Below are 26,143 nucleotides of genomic sequence, written 5' to 3'. Positions count from 1 at the left end.
GATGCCTGTCAATGCCTTTTCTATCAACACGATATCCTACGTGTGAAATACTTTCAGGTCACTGCCATTCAGTCTCCCACAGGGAGTCACCACCGCCATCCTCAGTGGGCACTGCCCCGCCCCGACCCTATAATCCGACAGTGTGACCTGCAACCACCGCCACTCACACCCCTCTCAGCCCACATCTCCACTGTCGCCGGTCCAGTCCTGCTTTTTGTCCTCATCACCATCTACAATCCCTTGACGCTAGGAAATTTTCACAGCCCACCAAGAACGGCATCCACTCTTCCACTCTGACCCCAGCTAAATCGTTTCCATACCATGATTCCCTCACTTACCTTACCTGACCTTCCCAGGTTCTCACCCTGGCTAACTGCCAGTTTCCTTTTCTCCTGAGTATGTATTATTGCTAGAGAAAACTAAGAAATCAGGAAGATTTTAATAGATACTTTCCAGCTGGGAATGTTTTATTCATCCAACTTCCTAGCACATCACAGTGATCCCAAGATCTGTCTGAAATGCTAATAACCTCACCCTGCCCCCCACAAACGTAGCATTCATCTGTCATTCTGAACCAACAAAATGACATACCAACAACAAACTCTGCCCCCTGCCTAGCAAGTGGGCTGCGTAACCCAGAAAACGGTTTATAGCCCTAAGAAGTGATGGGGAGGTGTCAACTCAGCTGAAGATAAGGAAAGAGGTCTACTGTCCCTTAGACTTGAACAACACATATAACTGTATTCTCCGAATACTCTTCTGCTTCTAATGCTGACCCGGGTTTTGAAGTAAGCAAGCAATCCCCCATGTGCCCTGCTGCCTGAAACCGTCCCACAGCTGACTGGCCCCCTCCTGCAGTGCTGGTGGCTGAGAGGCAAGGGCAGCACCTGTTTCGACCAGTCAAAGGGAAGAAGAGGGCAGGATCCCTCCAGAAACGCAGCCCCCAGTCCTACAGAGTGTGTGCAAATGAGCCAAAGAAACTGATGGGGCTGCCACACAGTCTGCAGGAGCGTGTGCACCTCCAGAGCAGAGCCCCACACTGAGCAGCAGCGAGTGCAGAGGGATGTGACGGAGGCCCGAGACTGCGGACAGCACTTAACCCGGGAGACAAGCATCAACACCCACAGCAAGGATGGCCACGGACACTAAGAAAGGAAGGAACAAACTCTGGTTTTCACAAGAAGTGGCTGGTACTGCTTCTGTTTCAGGCAGATCTGTAAAGAAAAGTGCCAGCCCCCATGGTCTAGGACGGAGGTTACAGGCCACACACCTCAACCCTTTCCAGCGGGCTGGCTGGAGCGGAAGTCCATGGTTTCAAAAGGAGACTCTTCAAAGGACCCTAGAGACACAGGCACTCCCATGAGCTTCTTGTCCGGGTTCCTCCCTCCTTAAGCCCAACGCTTGACAGTCAATTAAAAAAAAGTCTCATTCTGTTAGGGAGGTTCTCCCAACATGAAACATTCCTGCCAAACAATAAGCTATTCACTCTGAATGGCAGAGCACATTATAAAACAAAATAAAAATTCCAATGAAAAAAAGTGAAAGTTACATGTATTTCATGAAGATAAATGAAGAATAGGGTCAATTTCAGCAGGGTCCTCTATAGCAAGATCAAATGCTAGGGTTTCCCTGGTGGCACAGTGGTTAAGAATCCGCCTGCCAACGCAGGGGACACAGGTTCAAGCCCTGGTCCGGGAAGATCCCACATGCTGCGGAGCAACTAAGCCCGTGTGCCACAACTACTGAGGCTGCGCTCTAGAGCCCGCGAGCCACAACTACTGAGCCCGTGCATCACAACTACTAAAGCCCACGCGCCTAGAGCCCATGCTCCACAACAAGAGAAGCCACCGCAATGAGAAGCCCACACGCCGCAACGAAGAGTAGCCCCCGCTCACCACAACTAGGGAAAGCCCACATGCAGCAACAAAGACCCAACGCAGCCAAAAATAAATAAATAAATAAATTTTAAAAAGAAATATATTTTAAAAAAAAGAAAAAAGAAAAGATCAAATGCTAGCTTATGCTGAGATTTATTACTACTACATCTGACTGGGTGTCTAACACTCATATATATTTGTTAAAATGCTCAGGTCTTTAGAAAACAAATAAATAAAGGAATTCCCACTCAGCAGACAATGAAGTTGCCAAGAAGTGAAATGACCAAACTTAAGAACAAGGAGCTAGTTAAATAACAATGTACAAGAAACAGAAAAAATGAAGTACTTCAGCCACTGAGGTTTTTTTAAAGTACTTCAGGCAGTAAACAGAAAATATCTTATGCCAATCTTATCAAAGTATATTAATAACTAATGCCTTTAAAGCAATTGAATTGGAGACTACTTTCCTGAAGAGTGAAAGCTGTCGATCACCAAGAAGCACGTTTGGTTGAAGGCAACAAAAGCGGTAGCTGCTGCCCTTTACTTACTGGGCGGTCCCTACACTCTGGGTACTGCACACACAACTAGTCTCCTATAAACCCTGCAAGGTAAGAACCAGTGCTCACAGATGTCACCAAGGGACACATCTAGAGTGTCACAGACACAAAGAAGCAGAGCATTTGGGGATCTAAAGCTCCTTCCATTATACCCAATTCTTTAATTGTCTAAATCACCCTTTCTAACTAGTGTATAGCTAATGGTTTAGTCAAAAACTCCTCCAACTTCAACAATTACTACATTTACATAAGTATATGCTTTCTGAACACCTCTGGGGAATAAAAACACACTGGCACAGTTAAAGGGGAAGATGTTGTCAGCATGAAGGGAGAGTACAAATTCTTGTAAGAGCCCTCGAAGATCTGTAAATGAAAAATGTGGTTTCTAAACAATGACTTGCTTTACTGCAGGTCACGAGCAGGTGCCACAGGAATCCCATCTGCACAGTGACAGACTTATTACATGGGAGTTTATGCTGGAAAGTGAGATGAATTCTCACTTCTAACAAAAATGTTGCACACAGAATCAAGTTACTACTTGGCATGGTATTCACAATTCTAGATCCCAAACAGTAAAGCTGAAGAGGGGCTTTTGGTTTATAATTTTTGATAAGCATTCACTGCTTCAACTAAAATTGATAAAGAACCACACGCATTCTCGTCATGGGACGCCAATATGCTGGACTGTAACAATGGTTTGGGCAGTAGCTAACAGGATTTCTGAGAGAAGAGTTAAAACTTTTGCCAACAATAACCTCTGAACACAACTGTAACAAAAGTATGATTATCTCTCATTTCCCGATGATTCTAAGATTAAAACTCATTTTCTATGTAAATAATATGCAAGGTCCCCCTATGGCAATAGCAGTGTTAAAAATCACACCTCACAGATGTGGAATCTCTCAGCCAACAGCACACTGCATATTCATGTGCTGAATAAAAATTACTTCCTACAGGTAAGCAGTTGGGACTGGGGGAGGGGAGAAGCAATCAAAGCCTGAAAGGATGGAGTGCACACATCAGAGGAATAAATCCGGAATAAATCTCTAATCGCTCGGTATGACCCGAGGTAATTCCTACTCATTCAAACTTGACTGCATAATAGAGCAGTAGAGTGATTTTCAAATTAGTCACATCTCTATACCTGCCAGGGTAAAAATACCCATTTAAAAATTTTTAACTTGTAACTAGATTCTTTTTTTTAAAAAAGTCTTCTGGGGGAATTCCCTGGCAGTCCAGTGGTTAGGACTCTGAGCCTCCACTGCTGGGGGCCTGGGTTCGATCCTTGGTCAGGGAACTAAGATCCCACAAGCCACGTGGCATGGCAAAAAAAAGAAGTCTTTCTGAACATTTTTCTATATAGAAAATTCTCTATTTCCGACAGAGATCTTCTTCCTAAATTGCAGACTTCTGTATCTAACTGCCCACTCTACATCTCCATGTGGACAAAGTCTAACAGGTATTTAAAATCTAGTACGTGCTTATTATCCCCCCAAATCTGCTCCTCCTTCCACCGTGCCCATCACAGTCAACGGCAACTCCAGCAGCTAAGACAGCCTATCTCTGCTAACTGTCCTTGCATCCCCACAATCACTGCATCAGCAAAACCCACTGGCCTTACCTCCAAAAACATACCCAGAACCTGACCAGTTCTCGCCAGCTCCCACGAGAGCCTGGTCCAAGCCACTGAAATTACTAAAATAACCCCTAACTGGCCTCCCCTACATGAGAGTCTCAACAGAGCAGCCAGAAGGCTCCTGTCACAAATGAAACCTGAGGTGACTCTTCTGCTGAAAAGTCTAATGGCCTCCCCTCTCTTCTGGTATCAGCGCCCACCATTCGGTTCCACAGGAGAGAGCAAACATGACCCAACACTACCTACCTCTGAAAAACTGTCCATGTATTTTGACATAAGCAGCTAAGAAACAGAGGTAAGATTCTTTTGGTCTGAGATAGTAGTTTAAGTCCATCATTTAACTCCCTCCCCTCCCAAGTTCCCAATGAATCAACCAGAGAAATATAAAAGTAGAGGGAAAATCTTCAGGGTGGCAGGACTAGACTGTCAGAAAGCCTACCCAAAATGAAAACTGAGCCTAGCCAGGGGCAAGCATTCCAAGGTTCAGGTCCAGGTGAGGGTACACTTGGACCACCTTGGCTCTGCACATGCGTCCTGAGATGCGGGAAGGGTGCTAGCACAGAGGACAAGTGGTGCAGAAGAAAACACCACCATGGCTCGAACTGCACAGGGACATGTACGTCCCAGCAAGGAGTGAAATGCTGTCCCAGATAACTTTAGGATAGAAAGCCGATGTTTCAGAGTAAGAGAGACACTCCCTGTCGCACAAAACTTCCTGCTCTGTCATCACAAGCAACAGACTGCTAACCCGCCAAAGGTGAGGTATAATATAAATCAAATTATCCCCTGACTTTACCTGGGATTGAAAAAATTAAACAGTAATACATATAATTTCTAAAAATAAATGTTATAAATACTAGTTTGTAATTAGGAATAAAGCTATTGTTAAAAATTAGTAGCTGAGAGGACAGACAGCAGAAGCAAGAAAAACTACAATCCTGCAGCCTGTGGAACAAAAACCACATTCACAGAAAGACAGACAAGATGAAAAGGCAGAGGGCTATGTACCAGATGAAGGAACAAGATAAAACCCCAGAAAAACAACTAAATGAAGTGGGGATAGGCAACCTTCCACAAAAAGAATTCAGAATAATGATAGTGAAGATGATTCAGGACCTCAGAAAAAGAATGGAGGCAAAGATCGAGAAGATGGAAGAAATGTTTAACAAAGACCTAGAAGAATTAAAGAACAAACACCTAGAAGAATTAAAGAACAAACAAACAGACATGAACAATACAATAACTGAAATGAAAACTACACTAGAAGGAATCAATAGCAGAATGACTGAGGCAGAAGAACGGATAAGTGACCTGGAAGACAGAATGGTGGAATTCACTGCCGTGGAACAGAATAAAGAAAAAAGAATGAAAAGAAATGAAGACAGCCTAAGAGACCTTTGGGACAACATTAAACGCAACAACATTCACATTATAAGGGTCCCAGAAGGAGAAGAGAGAGGGAAAGGACCCGAGAAAATATTTGAAGAGATTATAGTCGAAAACTTCTCTAACATGGGAAAGGAAATAGCCACCCAAGTCCAGGAAGCGCAGAGAGTCCCATACAGAATAAATCCAAGGAGAAACACGCCGAGACACATAGTAATCAAACTGACTAAAATTAAAGACAAAGAAAAATTATTGAAAGCAACAAGGGAAGAACGACAAATAACATACAAGGGAACTCCCATAAAGTTAACAGCTGATTTCTCAGCAGAAACTCTACAAACCAGAAGGGGGTGGCACGATATATTTAAAATGATGAAAGGGAAGAACCTATAACCAAGATTACTCTACCCAGCAAGGATCTCGTCCAGATTCGACAGAGAAATCAAAAGTTTTACAGACAAGCAAAAGCTAAGAGAATTCAGTACCACCAAACCAGCTCTACAACAAATGCTAAAGGAACTTCTCTAAGTGGGAAACACAAGAGAAGAAAAGGACCTACAAAAACAGCTCATAACAATTAATAAAATGGTAATAGAAACATACATATCGATAACTACCTTAAACGTGAATGTATTAAATGCTCCAAACAAAAGATACAGTCTTGCTGAATGGATACAAAAACAAGACCCATATATATGCTGTCTACAAGAGACTCACTTCAGATCTAGGGACACATTCAGACTGACAGTGAGGGGACAGAAAAAGATATTCCATAAAAGAAAGCTGGAGTAGCAATACTCATATCAGATAAAATAGACTTTAAAATAAAGAATGTTACAAGAGACAAGGAAGGACACTACATAATGATCCAGGGATCAATCCAAGAGGAGATATAACAATTATAAATATATATGCACCCAACATAGGAGCACCTCAATACATAAGGCAACTGCTAACAGATATAAAAGAGGAAATTGACAGTAACACTATAATAGTGGGGGACTTTAACACCTCACTTACACCAATGGACAGATCATCCAGACAGAAAAGGAAACACAAGCTTTAAATGACACAATAGACCAGACAGATTTAATTGATATTTATAGGACATTCCATCCAAAGACAGCAGATTACACTTTCTTCTCAAGTGCGCACGGAACATTCTCCAGGATAGATCACATCTTGGCTCACAAATCAAGCCTCAGTAAATTTAAGAAAACTGAAATCATATCAAGCATCTTTTCTGACCACAACACTATGAGATTAGAAATCAATTACAGGGAAAAAAACGTAAAAAACACAAATACATGGAGGCTAAACAATACGTTACTAAATAACCAAGAGATCACTGAAGAAATCAAAGAGGAAATCAAAAAATACCTAGAGACAAATGACAATGAAAACACGACGATCCAAAACCTATGGGATGCAGCAAAAGCAGTTCTAAGAGGGAAGTTTATAGCAATACAAGCCTACCTCAAGAAACAAGAAAAATCTCAAATAAACAATCTAACCTTACACCTAAAAGAACTAGAGAAAGAAGAACAAACAAAACCCAAAGTTAGGAAAAGGAAAGAAATCATAAAGATGAGAGCAGAAATAAATGAAATAGAAACAAAGAAAACAACAGCAAAGATCAATAAAACTAAAAGCTGGTTCTTTGAGAAGATAAACAAAATTGATAAACCATTAGCCAGATTCATCAAGAAAAAGAGGGAGAGGACTCAAATCAATAAAGTTAGAAATGAAAAAGGAGAAGTTACAACAGACACCGCAGAAACACAAAGCATCCTAAGAGACTACTACAAGCAACTCTATGCCAATAAAATGGACAACCTGGAAGAAATGGACAAATTCTTAGAAAGGTATAACCTTCCAAGACTGAACCAGGAAGAAATAGAAAATATGAACAGACCAATCACAAGTAAGGAAATTGAAACTGTGATTAAAAATCTTCCAACAAACAAAAGTCCAGGACCAGATGGCTTCACAGGTGAATTCTAACAAACATTTGAGAAGAGCTAACACCCATCCTTCTCAAACTCTTCCAAAAAATTACAGAGGAAGGAACACTCCCAAACTCATTCTATGAGGCCACCATCACCCTGATACCAAAACCAGACAAAGACACTACAAAAACAGAAAATTACAGACCAATATCACTGATGAATACAGATGCAAAAATCCTCAACAAAATACTAGCAAACAGAATCCAAAAACACATTAAAAGGATCATACACCACGATCAAGTGGGATTTATCCCAGGGATGCAAGGATTCTTCAATATACGCAAATCAATCAATGTGATACACCATATTAACAAATTGAAGAATAAAAACCATATGATCATCTCAATAGATGCAGAAAAAGCTTCTGACAAAATTCAACACCCATTTATGGTAAAAACTCTCCAGAAAGTGGGCATAGAGGGAACCTACCTCAACATAATAAAGGCCATATACGACAAACCTACAGCAAACATCATTCTCAATGGTGAAAAACTGAAAGCATTTCCTCTAAGATCAGGAACAAGACAAGGATGTCCACTCTCACCACTATCATTCAACATAGTTTTGGAAGTCCTAGCCATGGTAATCAGAGAAGAAAAAGAAATAAAAGGAATACAAATTGGAAAAGAAGAAGTAAAACTGTCACTGTTTGCAGGTGACATGATACTATACATAGAGAATCCTAAAGATGCCACCAGAAAACTACTAGAGCTAATCAATGAATTTGGTAAAGTTGCAGGATACAGAATTAATGCACAGAAATCTCTTGCATTCCTATACACTAATGATGAAAAATCTGAAAGAGGAATTAAGGAAACACTCCCATTTACCACTGCAACAAAAAGAATAAAATACCTAGGGATAAACCTACCTAAGGAGACAAAAGACCTGTATGCAGAAAACTGTAAGACACTGATAAAAGAAATTAAAGATGATACCAACAGATGGAGAGATATAGCATGTTCTTGGATTGGAAGAATCAATTAAAAAAAAAAAATTAGTAGTTGAAACTTGTTTAAGATGCTGGTGGGCTCTACCATCTCTGGCTAGTGGACCCTGACTCCACTCTGTCTGTGGGAAGTGGGGAGATGCCCTGGCTCCTCTGGCGCCACAGAGTTCCCCACATCACCACCAGCGCCCAACCTGCCATTCAGTCAGTTGGTTAGCCCCTCCTGGAGCTCTGCAGCCACTGCTCTGTCTCTGCAACACTGGCTGCTGCACCAGCAGGCCCCTCCCTCCCTTCCGATTCCCAGCAGCCCCGCCACCGTTCCTCGGCACCCTCTCGAAGCGAACCCTACAAACAAGGGGACGCCTGTGCTCTGCAGCGTGTCGCCCCGCACCCCGTGCCCCTCGCTCACTACGGTCTTAGTCCTGGCCCCTCACCCACCCACCGCAGCTCACTTGACCTCTAGCAGCGTTTTACACAGGTGACTCATGAAACACTCTATACTTTTTTTGACCAAGAAATACTGCTTCTGATGAGTGTGCCATCACATGTTGTCAGGTGGCATTGTTTTGGAGGAACAATGACCACACATCATGAGAGAACCTGTATCTGGCGACCCGGGTGACCAGGGAAGGGAAGGCGGGGGACTGTGTGAGGGAACCAGAAGAGCGTTAGGAATGCTGAAGATGGCAGCAGCTGTCCACGCCCACACGTGCCACGCGTCCTGCAAGCGGTCTCAGGGTGTGGGGTGCACAGGAAGAACAGATGGGAGCTGTGACGGCGGCTGATCAGCTACTTGAAGGAAAAGAGTTTCTAAAGTACTGAACTGCGACTGTGAAAACACATACTGCACTGCATTAAAAACAGTCTTTTGAGGTCAAGTGCTTTAACCCCAGAAATAAAAGTTAACCTGAAACACAATCAGGTCCCAGGTATTTCAGTAAACAACCCTGTACTCTGGTCACCATGCTGTACTTCTCTTCTCTCCCTTACTCTACCTGTCCCCTCCACAGACAAAAGGACTGGTAAAGGTGGTATATAAATAGGGTGTCACGGTTCTCATATTTAATTACATTATTATTGTTAACTCTGACATGCACAATTTCGACAGCATGAAAATATAAAACTTCTCATTAATTTTGTTATACTAGAAACTTAAAATGCATTCAAAGTAGAAAATATAACACATTAAATATATATTCAAAATAATCAAAACATGCTCATAACATTCTAATTAATTTAATAGAAACGTCAATTCCTAAAGTACACTTTATTACATACAAGGCTCCTGTTACAAAATTTTTCATCTTCATATTTCCACCAACCCTGAAATTGTTTAATACAATAATGAAACATACCTGGTTTCTTCCTCTGCGTTTTCCATAGTTCCTTCTTACTAGGGCTTTATAATTCTCATTTTTCTTGGTTAAGTAGTAATATAAAACACAATCAGGAACACTCTACAAAAAAAAAATTATTTTTGAGGATCCAATGAAATAAAATTTTTTAAAAATATCAAGTAACACTTTCAAGGAAAATCTCTGGTGTTCTCAAAGTATAAAATGAGGAAAACCACAAATGGCTAGCTTTTTAAGGCATATCTAGGCTGTAAAAATACATATATATAGTGTCTACTATCTTGATGGACAATTACAACTGTCTTAATACAAATTATGTAAAAGATACCAGGAACTATCAGGAACATTCAAGCACTTTCTTCTTTCTGAGTAGCTAAAGTCTCTTTCTTCCTCTATATACGTAAATATTCAAAATGTCTCACTTTGCTCACATACCCAACATCCAATCCACTGTGAAAAAATTTCAGGGAAAATCAGAACTCTGAAATTTTAATTAGAAGTTTAATGAGGTTCAAAAAACATTGTAACCTATGTGTTTTTAGGGAAATATAATATCAGGTCATTTTTGATTAACCATGAAAATTAGTCTGTGTTCTGTGCTTAGAATTGGTCATCATATAATTGTAAATATCACTATGCTATTCACATGAGAATCTTTTCTGTATCAAGCCCTTTGCAAAAATTCTATTTAACTACTTCTGTGCACTAGGCACAAAAGCTTCAAAGCAGCAACCATCACAAACCTACAGACATTCTCAATGCAAACCATTTCTTACCTTCCTTTCCAAGTAAGATGCAATCAGTCCAAAGTTTTTTGGATGCTGGATAAACCTGAGTAAAAGAAAAAAAACACACAAACATTTTAACAACTTAAAAAGAGGGAGGAAAGCCCTTGGGAATAGAAATATAATGTAGACTAATTTCTAGCGACTCCTAAATGCTAATGTCCTCTTAAAGGGCACAGATTCCTGGGCACCGTCCGCCAGGAACTGACTGGATTGGAATACAGTAGAGCACAGAAATCTGTAACTTTAAAATGCACCCCCGGGTGAATCGGACACCGCCCAGGTTTGGGTACCACTCTTAAAATGACTCCACAACCCTGTTCTTACCTGGTACCTGCATTCCCACCCATAAACTTACAGGAAGGTCATATCAAATCTGTCCTTTCTGACTTCCACAGTACCCACTCAAATGCCAAAATGGGGTCAAGTTTTGGGGGAAACAGTTCAATTTACAAGTAAATGCCAATACTTTTCACTAACTTATGTAAGCTTCTATTAGAGAGTAATTTAAAATTTAAATTACTTGTCCTTAAAGATCTCCTTCTCATGGTCAGTCCAAACATTCATGAACTGCCTATCTTTATAAACCTTCATAGGGTCCTCCATAAGCCCATTCATATTAATGAACTTGACCCTTCTCTGTTCTGCATCAAACATCATAGGTGGGATCACAGAGAGCTGTCGCATTTGTTTCTCATTATTCTGAAAAAAAAAGAAAAAAGAAAAAAAATGCAATTTACAGAGAATAAAACTTAAAGAGGGCCACAGACCAACTGTCTTAATAGACAATGAAACACCACGTATGTACTTTAATGACAACAGCAGTGGTACCATAACATCTAACATACAGTAATTATACACATTATCTAATAAATACTCATTGCATGAATAAGAGAGGCAGAGAGTACAGGTATTATTTTTTTATAATCCACTACTACAATTTGAGAAGAGTTCTTTCCTTAAAGGAAGCTGATACGTCAAATAATGAATCTTAGACCTAAAGGACAGGTCACTGAAGTAGTGATCTTATGAAGCACTTACTAACATTAATATTGCCTCATTTTAAAAAGTCTTAACATCATTTTAAAGAATAATAAAATAGAAAAATAAGCAGACAGGAAACAAAATCTTAAGGTCATTGATCTTAAATTAACTAAACTTACTTAAGTATTAAACACTTCTTGCTAATCTTACATAATCTTTCCATTGCAAATTTAAGACTATTATCCTTAGAATTTCAACTAAAACTTGGTTACAGTTATACAATTTATTTTTCCCACAGTTTAATTCAGTAAGTTTATAAGCACAAACTTCCATGAAAAAACTTTTACCAAAAAGTATAAGTACTGGGCTTCCCTGGTGGCGCAGTGGTTGGGAGTCCGCCTGCCAATGCAGGGGACACGGCTTCGAGCCCTGGTCTGGGAAGATCCCACATGCCGCGGAGCAACTGGGCCCGTGAGCCACAATTGCTGAGCCTGCGCGTCTGGAGCCTGTGCTCCGCGGTGGGAGAGGCCGCGGTAGCGAGAGGCCCGCGCACCGCGATGAAGAGTGGCCCCCGCTTGCCGCAACTGGAGAAAGCCCTCGCACAGAAACGAAGACCCAACACACCGAAAAATAAATAAAGAAATAAATTTGAAAAAAAAAAAAGATGCACAAATACATGATTCTATTTAGAATTAGATTGCTTCAGTTCACATCTTAAAAAAAAAAGAAAGAAAAAAAAGTGTAAGTATTGACCTCAATACAAGGCTAGGTTTTTTTCCTGAAACTCTTCTCCTAGAAGCGGACATTGCCTTAGAGTCAAGTCCTTACAAAGGTTCTAATTTTATGGGTACTCTCAATCAGTCTGAACACCAAAGTGTGGTTTGGGACAGACACATTAGCTTGAAATCACCTCACCTGATACTAGTTTTGGCTGTTTACAGATGCCCCCCTTATAGAATCAGTCAAAAAGTGAGCAAAGAAATTTAACACAGAGTTAGTCATCACTGCAGAGATTATGGCCACAAATTCTGAAATGTATAGCAATATAATAATTGTCTTCATTACTTAAGAGGACCATGATGTTCAAATAAGCATGCCTTTCAGAATTTAGAGACGAGGCTTTTTAAAAGCCATATTATAAAACCAAAACTAGCAAAACTCAATATATGGTTTTTGGACCGACCTTCAGAGATAGTTTGAAAACAGCTACGAAGATTCAGTTAGGAACAGAAATTTACTCTTATTCAGAACCGATTTATTAATATCAGATCAGATCTCAGCTGGCTAGAGATCACACTCTGGACACCCCCCCGAACCTCAGGTCCACCACCCGACATACAAACACCTGCAAAGTACACGCTCCTTTGCTCTTTTAGGAAGCGGCACCAGCAGCTCAGTCCTCTCACCTGCTCTTCCTTCTCACCCCACACTTGTCCTGTCCACTCTACCTTCTACAATCTCTCCACCAGGCCCTCCCTACACGTTTCCACCACCATCGCCCTGACTCAGCTCCTTATTTTTATCCTAACAGCCTCCTCACCTCTTTCCAGGCCTCCCTGCTGCCAAAGCCGTCTTCGTAGAAATGGCAATGTGATCACAGGGCGGCCTTGTTTAAAACCTTCAATGGTCGGCCACAAACTTTGGAACAATTCAAATGCCATAAGTGTTCCCTCAGTTATATACAAATAAACCCTTAGTTTATGGGGTATGAGGCTAAAGTGCCTGAATAATTAATCAATTAACTTGAATTAAATCAATTAACTGTCTTACCTCCTGTTCAGAGAGCCCATCAATAATTTCAGAAATCTCATGTTCACTCCTAGCAATGGTGGCTGAAAGACCAGCTCCCCTCTGCCCAACTCTAAATATGAGGGAGAAATTATAGATATATTGAAAGGCCTTTTATAAAGAAGACATATCAGTTAGATTACTTTCACATCGATTTCTTTTCTGAATGGGACTTTTTAATCAACTAGAAGTCAGAGAAGAAACCTAAAATGCTACTGAGAAACTACTTTTAAGCAATATGTTTAAGCCATTTATCTATAAAATTAGTAACAATTTAAATGCTAAGATTTCTTTTTAAAGGTTACATGTCTAAGTTCCAATGGCAGAACTGTTTATGGGAAACTTCTGGAAAACTACAGTTATTGGTGTCATTTTCATCTCAAATAGCAGTCTTTTGTCTGCCTTCCAGAGAACAGGACAGCCGACTTAGAAAAATACACAAAACATTTTGAAAGGGATGGGAAAAAAACACAATCATCATCCCTGACAGAAACTTAATTGTGATTAATGGGGCTTTCATGAGACAGTAGAGAAGAAAACTAAAGCTTCTACCTTTGCAAAAGTACTTGGTCTCTAAAAGTAAAAAGAAATCAGAAACTACATACCAATAACAAAGAATTTCTCAATTAGCAATCAATTTAAGAGTTTTGATCATGTTGGGAGGTAACGAAGAACTGTGAGACATTAAAGTCTATTCTTACTAACTCATTTCCAAAGGAATGAGCATTTTCAAGAACTGAAGAATTAATTTCAAAATATTCACTTAAATTTAGATTCAACAGCATGATTAAATATAAAAAATTAATATTAAATTCACTAAGGCATAAACATTGTTAGCTGATAATGAAGTTTTATATTCAAAATAAAAGTTCTTAGACTCGGAGACACAGAGAACAGACTTGTGGTTGCCAAGGGGTGGGGGAGGGATGGATTGGGAGTTTGGGATTAGCAGATGTAAACTATTATATATAGAATGGATAAACAAGGCCCTACTATATAGTACAGGGAACTGTATTCAATATCCTGTGATAAACCATAGTGGAAAAGAATATTAAAAAGAATGTGTGTGTGTGTGTGTGTGTGTGTGTGTGTGTGTGTGTGTGTGTGTGTGTGTGTGTGTGTGTGTGTGTGTGTGTGTGTGTGTGTATATATATATAACTGAATCACTTTGCTATATATAGCAGAAATTAACACAACACTGTAAATCAACTATACTTCCGTTAAAAAAAAAGAGGAAAAACATAATAAAAGTTCTTTATGAACTTTCTTAATGATTAGATTCAGGTAACAATAAATACTGTGAAGGATCAAAAAAGTATGATTCAAAGGAAAACAGCATAGCCATTAAACATCAAACCACTTACCGCTGAAACCGTTCTTGCTGTTCTCTTTGTTTTCGAATTTCTGGAAACTGCTTTTCATAATACTCCCTTGTTTTGCTTTCTTTAGCTTTCCTCCGAGGATTATTTTCTATTCTGTCCACTTTTTTCTCCCATGCCTCCATGAGCTGATCATAACGTTGGCAGATTTTTTGCTCCTATTAAATACCCGTAGCAAATTAATAATTAAACTAAACTCTGTGATTCTGACAAACCTAATACTTTAAAGTAAAGGTTACTTCTTAAAGCTAAGTCAGAAGTACATGTGGCCTATGACTCAACTGTGAATGAAAAGCTGTCCTTGATCTGAAAGAAGAGAAAGAAAGGGAGCTGTTTTCTACGAAAGATCAACACATAGAGCCTATTGTGGCTGGATTTTTTAGTTAATATTAAGACTACACAAATTAACAAACTAAATGATGAGCCACTCTGATAACAATTACATCTTCACTGTCAAAAAAAATGGAAAATGAGAAATAGAAATATGTAAATAGTTCATAATCCCAAAGGCAAGCGGATTAACATTTTGTTGTTGTCCTTCCAATATGTGAGAGAAAACACTCACACTTAAACCATCCCTCTACTGCTGGACGTTATGGTTACTTGCAGTTTTTTCTTACTACAAATAATGCCATATAATGAACATTTTTGACAGTCTGGAAAAGTCAGAAATTGGTTGTACTTTATGATAAAAAGAAATGCAGTAAACTACATGAAATCGAGAACGAATGCTTTTAGAGAAAAGAATAATGTATGATCTCATTTTTTAAACAGAGAAGAAGAAAAACAGAACCGTGCACTACGAGACCCAGACCGTGGGTGTGAGACAACGAAAGGGCCTGCCACACGGTCAGCTCCAGGAAGCAGCGCGAGGGGAAAGCACTGCCCTCCCCATGCCCGTCTCCTCCTAGCCTGTCCGCTCCTGGGCCTCCACCCGCGCGCAGCACTATGCGCCCCCTCGGTCTCATCTGGACTCAAGCAACGGCCTCCTTCCTACATGACTCCCATGCACCCTGAATGGCATCACCAGATGCAACTTCCCAAAACACAGAGCTCAACACTTCACTTCCTCAGCTCAAACACTTAAAAGCCGCCTCATGACCCCTGGGCTGTGCACGACCCGGCCCTGGCTTCCCTGCGCAGCCTCACTCCTCGCCACCCTGCCAGCTCAGTCCCAGCCCAGCCCTCTCCAACCTGCCACCCTCCCTCCACTGCCCAGCCCTTCCTGTGAGCTGCGCCCACTGCTTGTGGAAGTCTGCAGAGGACTGGTTTTCCTGTGCCACGCCCCTCATGACTCACATCTGCGCCAGCTGTCCCCTTACGCGCTCATGCTCCTCTGTACATCCTGTGCCATCGTAAGACCACAACACTGCCATCGCCTGCAGCCTCACCTGCCCCCTTACTCCTCAGGCTCCCTAAGGGCTAAAGCCACATGGCTGCCCGCTCCCTTTGTAGAATAATACATGGGACAAAGGAAATGGCCAATAAGTATTTATTAAGCAAATCAATGAACATATAAACTTCGTAACTAAATACCCTGTGACGTATGAAAACAAAGTCCGTGCTTCTGTGTTTGTGTCTCCAGATAGCAAATTTAGCAATTACACCATAATTACAACAAAATTATCAGATAGAAAAAAATACTTTAGCTAATTTCTTATTTATATGTGTATGCTCTTGGCCAAAAAAAAAAAAAAAAAAAAAGATTCAAGACCAGTAATTTAAGAAAGTATCTGAAGGACTAGACTGGCAAATTAGAACGTTAGAAGTTATACACCAAATAAAAGCTGTTGACCCTTACAATTCATTAAACTGCCAGGTCCTTAAATACAAGGTACAAAGTTCATTTCTGATGTGAATCAAAGAACATCACTTATTCACTAAAAAACAATTTAAATGAATAGTCTGTCTAAAATTAGTAGGAACACACTATAAAAATAAGAATACTGGCATTATATTTTCTGTAACTTAATTTCCATGAAGATTATAACCACAAAATTTTTAGGCTGCAAGTCATATAATAAATATGAAAAACAATGTGAATTTGAAAAAGCTGAACTTTAGCTGACCCAGTTTCTAATAAGAAAGAACAGTGATGTCTTATCAGCATGACCATAACTTACCCACATTTGTTTGAGGGTTAAGAGACTAAATGTAGATCATCCTATTTCTCTTTCATATTTTTTTTTTAACTACTCACCATTTTCTTTATTTTGGCTAGATGAAAATGTTATACACAGATGACCAAAGAAATTAATTTGATAATGATATTAAATGTGATTTATGACATCAAAATGTTGCTAGAATTAGTTTTATATTTACGTCACATCTATAGTTACTGTCTAAATCAGCACCTGTTCTCATGTGTGATCAAGAACCGTTCTCACTACAATGGGAAAGCGAATGCCTGAAGAAGCGCGGACGGGAAAGTTGCACAAATTTCAGTTAACAAGGATAGGACCTCACCCTTTGTTTTCTTGCATGATTTCTTCTTTTAAAAAATAAAATGAGTTTTTTCCTCATCACCTGGTTTCTAGAAGAGAAAAATATGGTTGTATGACATTAAGAAAAAGTACAATTTAATAATGCATTCACTTTTTTGTTTTCAGAGACACTGAAAAACAAGCGAAGATCACTTAAGAATATATGATGTAATCAAAGTTAACCCTAATTTTTTTCACCCTGCAAAATAAGACTCCTGCAATAATTAGAACTGACTAAAATTCCTCCCATTCTATAGTAAGACTTTAATACAAATAGTTCATTTTTAGTTATTACATTCAATTGTAAGGCAAATATTATTTTCAAGTTCTGATTACACAGTTACTGATTCTCCTTAAGAACCCTCGTGAGATAAACACCTTGGCACACTCTTGGAGGGAGGGGGGCGTAAGAGAAGGCGGAGCTTTTAAAGTTATCTCCTCCCTCAGGTATGTGCTGCCCTCCCTCCTGTGGGAGTACACCAACACAGAGGCGGCTTCTGCTTTACAGAGAAACAACACAATACACTCTAAGACGCCACGGAGGCCAACATGACAGGACAGGAAGACTTCCCTTATAACTTAGTGTAATAGTTTCACTTTTCAAATTGGAAGCACTGCAACCTTCAAAAACAATGACATGCAGGCTCAGATATAAATATTTATACCCCACCGACTTCCAGAAAGGATTTCAAGCTGATTATTCAAATATAAATACAAAGCCAAGGCAAGTAGAAGTAATTTTTTGGATTATCTGCCACTCAGGACTAACACTGACACTGGCTCCACTCAAATAAGCATGGACAGTCAGGAGCTGGCTATATGGAAAAGCAGCCGAGAGATGAAGAGAATTATTAAAAGGAACGTTTGCTATTTCATACAAAGCAAATGACGGTGATGAAAGAATAGCTACTGAACGATTCATATAGACGCATGCAGCTGAGTAAACGATATTTCACAAGGTGATGTACAGTAGGAGCATTACCATATATTCAGTTTGCTCTCATTGTAATTATGTGCTGCTCAAAAGCAAATGACAATCAATAAATATAACTTAAAATGTTTCCTAAGAATTTAAATGAAGAACCCCATCTCAGGACAGTGTGATAAGCACTGTAGTAGGCAATGTAGCTAACATGAAATAAATCAGGGCTGCTGTGCAGCTAATATCAGGGAAAAGACAGAACACAAACATAACGGAAGCTTTGCGGAAAAAAAAATCATTAAAAGTAGCCAACTAGATTTTATCTGCTATTCTCCTTTGTAAAAATGTTAAAACAGCGCAACAGTTCCAAAACAAGGTATATTTTATATGAGTTTTGCCTAACCTACTTCTAAGGGTTGTCAAGCCCATAGCAGCATCTCACAGAAAAATTCTAAGTATATGACTTTTATTATAAACCACTTACTTAACAAAAGTTAAAATTATTCAAATTTCAATTTTTGTCATGCATACTACCATGCAAATTATATTTGCCACCAGTTCTGCAAAGTAGTCAACTATTGCACATATTCTCAGTAAGAAAATTTTTTAAAAGAAAAAAAAAGATAGATAGATATATATATATATATATATAAATAGCAATGTGCTCATTAGTAACGGTACTAGTAAATAAGTATAATGTTCTGGTTATACTTAATAAAACATATAAAGTAGAAATATCACATTTTTGTTACAAACTAAGAATAATTCATCTAAAATTCTCTTAAAATATGATAATTAAAAAAAAAGATACCTATCTAGCTTCCTCTCTTACTTCAATCAGATCAGTAAATTAGGTTTTCTTTTCACTTATTTTCTCATTCCAAAATGTGCATCCATAAAGGCCTGGTGTCTGGGATGAGCAAGGCTAAGCAAACTACAACCTGGAGCAGTCTCCTCGCCCACATGAGGTGGCTGAGCGCTTCCAAGGCACCAGGACATGAAATGGCAGAAGGGTCTACAAATACCGTCATTAGCAAGAGTCATGGAAGGGATTTCCCTAGAATAGGATTTTGAATAATGATAAAATGATCCGTGGCACTTCTACTTTGCAATGGCAGATGTGGCTTGGTGGGGGACGGTGTCATCACTAGTCTTAAATGAAAAAGCTTCATTATCTTACTTCATCATGCGCCTTGCAGGTACTCCACTGAAAAAAAGACAAAACAGGAGGCAAAAAATTCAAGCCTCAAGGTAAGCCATTTCAATGTTAAGTATCCACCTTTTTTACTAGCAGATTATAAAACCAGCTAGTTTTATGCAATAATTTATTTCATTTTTTGGCCTCGGAAACTCAAAGCTGTTACCCCAACCCCCAAGAAGCCAGAGGAAGATAACATATAGTAAAACGACAGCAAATTACACAAATCTAAAACACACCTACACTATATTATACTACTATGTCAGCAGATAACATAAAAATGATCTCTTTACAGAATATACGGTCTTTAACTGAAGAACTCCAAAGATGATCAATACTTACGTCTTGATGTTCTCATGGTACACCTTGGTATCTGATGGCTGGTTATAGAGTGGCTATAAAATAAATCAAACATTTATATGCAAAATGTTGTACGTCATATGTATATGAAGAGACAAAGACACAATTTCTATCTCAATGGAAGCCGAGGTACAGTACTACTGGGTCTACACAACAGACGCCCTACCAAAACCTCCAGACTCAGGTTCCCTGAATAACTCTGTCCACCCCATCTCCTAACAATGCCACTGCTCTAAGAAAGTTCATAAATCCATTGTATCCCATAATAAATTCATGCATAGATTTTTTTAATCTCAAGGGCAAAGGAGGATTTAACACCAATATTACCCTAACAGTATGATTCAAAGAGCTTTCTATTTCTGTTCTTACTTCTTTCTCCTTCTACCCGAGTGATTAAATGGCTGCTCAGGCAAAAACACAATCAGGAAAATGCTTCTGCAAAGGTAACCAAGTTCCTGCACATTATTTCAAGCTTATCACCCTTACTGCCCAGCTACATCACTCTCATCCCAAAGTAAGTGACTGTATTCCATTTTATCCCAAGAAAAACTGCTACAAAAAGAGCACTAGACATGAAAAAAGAAATTTCTTACTTACCAGTTCAACTTTTGGGCCAAGACCTTCAAATATTTTATGAGCTTCTTCTGCTTTTTTCTAGATAAAAACATTATTATATTGTATAAGTAAAAATTACATTACCTAAATGCAAAATCACTTCCAATTTAATAATATTTACCTAAATACTAATCTACAGTCAAACTTATCCTTATTTCCAAATATTCTTCTTTCATATGATAGCCTGAAATACTCTCTAATTTTATTTTCATAACTCCCTCACGAAATTCAGTCAAATCTGAACATTTGTATTGAAAGCAAAACCTAAAGAATTGGTAAGTTCTTAAAAACAAATAGATATTAAGATTCCAGGGAGAGGGAACAGATATTCACTATTAGAAATGAATCCTTCAAACATTTTTAATACTTCAACTCAATGTCTTTATGGTATTTTATGTTTTTAAATTTTAATTAAAGTTGCCAATCTTTACTACGGTAAGCCAAGTTGATCTCTTTGAAGAAAAGCTTATAATGAGCATATTTTCCAATTATAAGAAAACCTTAGTAATAACAATAGAGAAAACAACTAGTTTGAATTACTCAAAGTATTCAGTAATAAATAAATGTTGAATTATATACTTTTACATGCCTTTTTCAAAAGTAAAATCATCTAGACCAAAGTGCTATCTATCTAACAGAAATCTACCTTTAATAGACAAATGAAATATAACAAAATTCAATACTAAAGCTGTTTAAGCTGGAATTTGACATCCAGCAAATGTGTCGGGGGTTCTCAGATCTCTCTCTTGCCCCAGCACATGCTCACTAGTAACAACAAGGGCTCACTGCCCGCTGCAGAGACTCCCACATCCACGCACTGTGGCTGGGAAACTCTCCAGGGCTTCTGATGCAACACACAAATGGGAATGGAATCAATCAGTATCCCCAAGTGTAAAGAAAGATGTTCCCTTAAAATAAACATTATCCTTTTCATTTATCAATTACAATAGTTCAAATATTTATTTAGCATATATTATGTGAAAAGAACTATGTTTAATTAGCAAAGGAAGCTCAAAGTAGTGTAATGCACTTTCCAAACTCCAAGAAACTTAAAATGTTATTAAGATGAGAAATAAACATATCAAAAATATCATATACAAAACTATAAAAAAACCACTGAACTTGCATAGCTAATGCTATTTCTGTAGATAGTTTTAAGTCGATTTGTTGACCTTGGTATTATTAACATTTGGGCCAGACATTTCTTTGTCATGGGGGCTGTCCTGTGCACTGTAGGCTATTCGGTAGTACCCCTGGCCTCTACCCACTAGATGCCAGCAGCACTCCACCCCTCCCCCAAGTTACAACAATCAAAACAGTCTGCAGTTGAGAACAATGTTCTAATCTCAAAAAGCCAAAATGTAATTCTCAGAAAATTTATTAGCTTTAAGGTAATATGTTAAATAACACACAAACAACATAATCACAGATGATAAATTTGGAATATCTAGCACCTACAGCTGATTCTCTCTAGACGACCTACACTCTCCAACGTTTAAATCTGCTTTCTTGAGGCACTCCACGTTACACAGAGTCTATGCCAAGAACAGGCAGGCTAAGTGAGGCTGTAACAGAGAATACTGAGAGACAAGGGGGAAATCATATCATGACAAATATTTACTGGTATCCTATTATGTAAAGGCACTTACCTCTTCAGGGCTAATTTTAAAGGCTGATATTTAAGGTGTTTGCATATCCCAAGATTTAAGTTTTGCAAAATTTTATTACATATTTGACTTCATGTTGGCTTAACTGCTAAGAACAGATTAACCTATCGTTTGGCAGAAAAAAATTAATTTAAAACCTTCACATTTACATAATATAATTTTATTCTAAGTCTACAGATAGAAGTAATTAATGCCTCAAACATATGTTGACTATGTTCTATGTGCCAGGCACCTGCGAGACACTAAGGAAACAATGAATAAGATATCCTTCCTGGTGTAGGAAGATAAGGAGTCTTGAAAGGCTTCATAGAGAAAATGATACTTGAGCTGGGTCCTGAAGTCAAGTGCACTCAACAGACAAGAAAGGCAAGCCACGGGGATGCCTGGCGGCAGGGGCAACATCACAGGGTAAATTACTAACGTCAAGGGAACATTCACACCTGTTCTGGTAGGGTATGGCTAAGAAAGGAGTATTGGGCCACAGGCCAGCCAGGCAGGCATGTAAGCACTGATGAAAAGGCTGGGTTACTCTGTAGAAAGGGGGAAATCATCAAAAGGTTTTATTTGGAGAACCACGTCAGGGGGCTCAAATATGAAGGATGGATTAGAAAGAAAAAAAAGACTGAAGGAAGGAAACTCAGCATCTATGAGAGGTGCGGGCTCCAATCAAGCAACTGGCGAAGGAGGAAGAGAGAAGCAATTGACCAGACCAATATCCAGGAGGCAGGACTGAGGCTCTTCATTGATTAACCAAGTCTGCAGAGTGGCAAAGAGAGAGAAATCGATAGTTTCTAGGACGATGGCCGCGGTGACCAGAGGTTGTTGGCACTAAGTACGTTCTCCACTGTCAATCACTTTCTTTCTTCTGGTGCCACGTTCACTTGCAAATCATTCAATCAAAATATAAACAACATGTTCCTGAAAGCTTCACTGCACACCCCCTCTTTTCTATACGTATTACAATGCCTAAATTAGAGCATTTACAAATATTTTTGGAACCTACAACTGGGAAGGGTAACAGCAAAGTGAACTGTTAAAAACAGTCCAGGAGAAGAGTCTGTTTGGAGACTAAATGAATCCTAGCCTCAAGTTTAAATGTGATACAAGGCAATTTTTCTCCCAGGAAGCCAATTTTAAAACTAACAGTCAGGGCTTCCCTGGTGGCGCAGTCGTTGAGAATCTGCCTGCCAATGCAGGGGACAAGGGTTCGAGCCCTGGTCTGGGAAGATCCCACATGCTGCGGAGCAACTAGGCCCGTGAGCCACAATTACTGAGCCTGCGCATCTGGAGCCTGTACTCCGCAACAAGAGAGGCCGCGATAATGAGAGGCCCGCGCACCGCGATGAAGAGTGGCCCCCACTTGCCACAACTAGAGAGAACCCTCGCACAGAAACGAAGACCCAACACAGCCATAAATAAATAAATAAATAAATAAATAAATAAATAAATAAAAATTTTAAAAAAAAGTAAAAAAAAAATAAAACTGTCAGTTTGAGGTAGTTTTCTGCCTCACACTAACTTTCTAAATAAAAGAAAGATGCCTCATACGAGATAAGGGCCCCTATCTCTTGGGCCACATTTGGCTTAACTGCCAACCAGTATCTGCCACTGTCAAACAAGGAACAAGAGGGAGATGTACTCTTGTTGCCCCCCATCGCTCTGTGCCCTCGGTGTCAAAATAGGTAAGGTCATTCATGACAAAAAGCTACAAAGGCAGTGAAGGTCTAACAAAAGGCAGCATGGTGAGGAGGAAGACGCAGGCAAGGGTCAGTGGTGAGAAAGCCGGCCTGCTCCCAACACGCCCCTCGGGGACTTCTGCTACCATCCAGGGTCTACTGCACAAGCACCACCAAGGCAGACGACTAGCAGCAGGGGATACAAAAAGAACCTATTTTTTGAAAGATATTTCTACGGTTACTGAATTAAAAACAATCCTCATTGCAAGTCTAATATTAAGACAGATTTCAAGTTTGGTTCTTCTAGTCTTCACAGAATGTGTAACAAACTGAATTGTAAATGCTAAAATGGCAAGAAGAGGTCTAAAAGGAGCTTTCGTTTCTGCTGATGGGCATCAAGGAACATTTACTACACTAGCTAATGAAAAAAAAATACATATATATAAATTAACACAAACTGAATTCTCTATCAGATCTTGTTCAATAGTTTTCAGTCCTCACATCCTAGTCAGGCAACCGCAGAATTCACTAACATTGGAACTGTTTATTAGGCCTGTAAGAGAAGGCTAATTAAGAAACTCAATCAATTAATAAATATCATTGAATTCAATGTATTTGAAAAGTAACTCATACTAAGAAAGAAGTCAGTACTTTGTAAGATCCTTTTCCATTATTATCAGCTCTAATCCCTATTTACTTTACCCCTGAAGTCACAAACTGGCCATGAAGCCTATCAGCCCTCAGAAGTACTTTCTTGTTCTCCAGTGTGCCTTTTAAAAGCAGGAGATCTCATATAAAATCCATGTACCTTACTTCTCTTAAACAAGGGAGCACCTGTTGACCTGGGGCCACATCCCCGCAAGGACCCCGGCGTCACTGCCCTCCAGGCATGCCCTGAGGGGTCCTCATCACTCATTCCACCGACTGCCCTTCACCCTCACTGGACTCATCTTCACGTAGGTTGTTCTGCCCAATAAATTGGACTGATTTTGAACCCAGTCAAGGAACTAGTAATAATTGCCCATATTTCTGCCTCTCAGTGACTTAAAATTCCTTAAGTATTGTATACCTGATGACTTTCGGTTATCTATCTACACACACACGTACACCTGAGTCCAAGATCATTCCTATACAAGTGTATTTAATGACTATCTCACAGCTGCTTTTCTTAAGGTCAATTTCCTTTAGGCTCTGGGCTAACCTTGCTACAGGATGCCTGTGTAAGACTCCACTCACTACAAGGCAAATAAACTGAAATGACGATCCCCAGCTTCGACCTTATGATCACCTTAAGCTGACAAGCCAATTCTCTACCACAGTACTTAAAGCATATAATTCTTTCTTGAACTGGGGGCTTCTGGAAGCCCAGTGTTAAGCAGCTCTGTTGAAAGGTTTTCTTCACATTAAGGTGAAATCAGTTTCCCTTTAACTGCTAGTTCCTGGGCTAGATTCTGGCCAAAAACCAACTTCAGCATCACAAAATTATTCATAGAATTGAGGCCTGGCTTTCCTAAATCCGGGGACACTTTTAATTATGAGTATGACAGAAGAAATTATTTTAACAAACCTAAAAAAGAAAGTTGACCTAAAGGTCAATGGCCTCATACTTTGTAACTAAAATTCAAAGCACAGCCCAGCTATCAGTTCTGAAGCAGATAATGCAAGTCGTTTCCACGTCCAATGACCATCTCTACTAGAATAGTGTATTTGGCATTAAATGTTGCTTATAAAGTGAAAAACTACAGAATGGCTGTATTATGTGCTACACAATTGCTTACCACTCTTTATATAACAGGAGAGAGACTCAGCTGATAAAATTATACTGTCACAAAATAGTATTATACCATATAACATGCAAATGAAATATTAAATAATTTAAGACACAACTATCAACTTTTCTTCAGTACATAAAGAAAAAACACCAAGCTTCAGTCAAAGTTTAAGAACATTAAAAATTATAACAGAAAGCAGGTTAATACAATTAATATTACCACAGAATACACAGATGACTGGAAAAGGCATAGTCCAGTGGTTTTAAAGGCCTGTGCCGTCGGGAATGGCATGAACTTACCCGATTTTCATCGTAAATAATTTGGACAATACTGCGGTGTTTCTGCTCCACGGGAGGAGGGGACACAGGCTTCTCAGGCTCTGGAGGTTTAGCGGCTTCTTCTTCGAGCTGTTGCTAAGAGACCCCGAAACGAAGAGTCAGGCATCTGCTGCACATCAGCCCCACGAGTAATTAATCACCAGAGATAACACATGCTTCTGAGCAATGCTTTGCTGATTCTATAGGGTAATCACTTAATCTACTAGGGCCTAATGGACCGGACCCAAAGGCTCTAACGAACCCAATCAGATTTATTTTGACTAATAACCAAACAACATAAGTCATCATTTGAAAAATCCTTTTATATTTTAATTCTGATAAATTTAAAGCAAAATAGTAAGAGAATCTAAACATATGAAGGTACCCCATCTACCTCTATCACAATGACCTTTTGTGGCACTGTAATA

At 39.3% G+C, this 26,143-nt stretch overlaps 1 protein-coding gene across 23 annotated transcripts in view; it reads right to left on the bottom strand.

Annotated features, from left to right (window-relative positions):
* Positions 1–26,143, bottom strand: part of NCOR1 (nuclear receptor corepressor 1) — a gene marked incomplete at its 3' end in the record, with an annotated part of 145,681 nt that overhangs the window by 66,623 nt on the left and 52,915 nt on the right. For 15 of the 23 annotated variants that reach the window (XM_082374037.1, XM_082374041.1, XM_082374030.1 and 12 more), the window contains 10 exons: positions 25,698–25,811; positions 20,266–20,322; positions 19,651–19,703; positions 19,291–19,317; positions 17,172–17,238; positions 14,691–14,863; positions 13,309–13,399; positions 11,078–11,256; positions 10,546–10,600; positions 9,770–9,871 (listed from right to left, as the gene is read on the bottom strand). In XM_082374037.1, coding sequence (XP_082230163.1) covers positions 9,770–9,871; positions 10,546–10,600; positions 11,078–11,256; positions 13,309–13,399; positions 14,691–14,863; positions 17,172–17,238; positions 19,291–19,317; positions 19,651–19,703; positions 20,266–20,322; positions 25,698–25,811 — 918 coding nt within the window. The other 8 variants (XM_082374043.1, XM_082374022.1, XM_082374033.1 and 5 more) reach the window with 3 other exon arrangements.

This window comes from Balaenoptera borealis, assembly GCF_965194805.1.
Source record: "Balaenoptera borealis genome assembly, chromosome: 20".
Classification (NCBI taxonomy): Eukaryota; Metazoa; Chordata; class Mammalia; order Artiodactyla; family Balaenopteridae; genus Balaenoptera; species Balaenoptera borealis.
The sequence above is the reverse complement of the archived record's forward strand: the minus strand, read 5'-3'. Positions and strand labels throughout refer to the sequence as shown.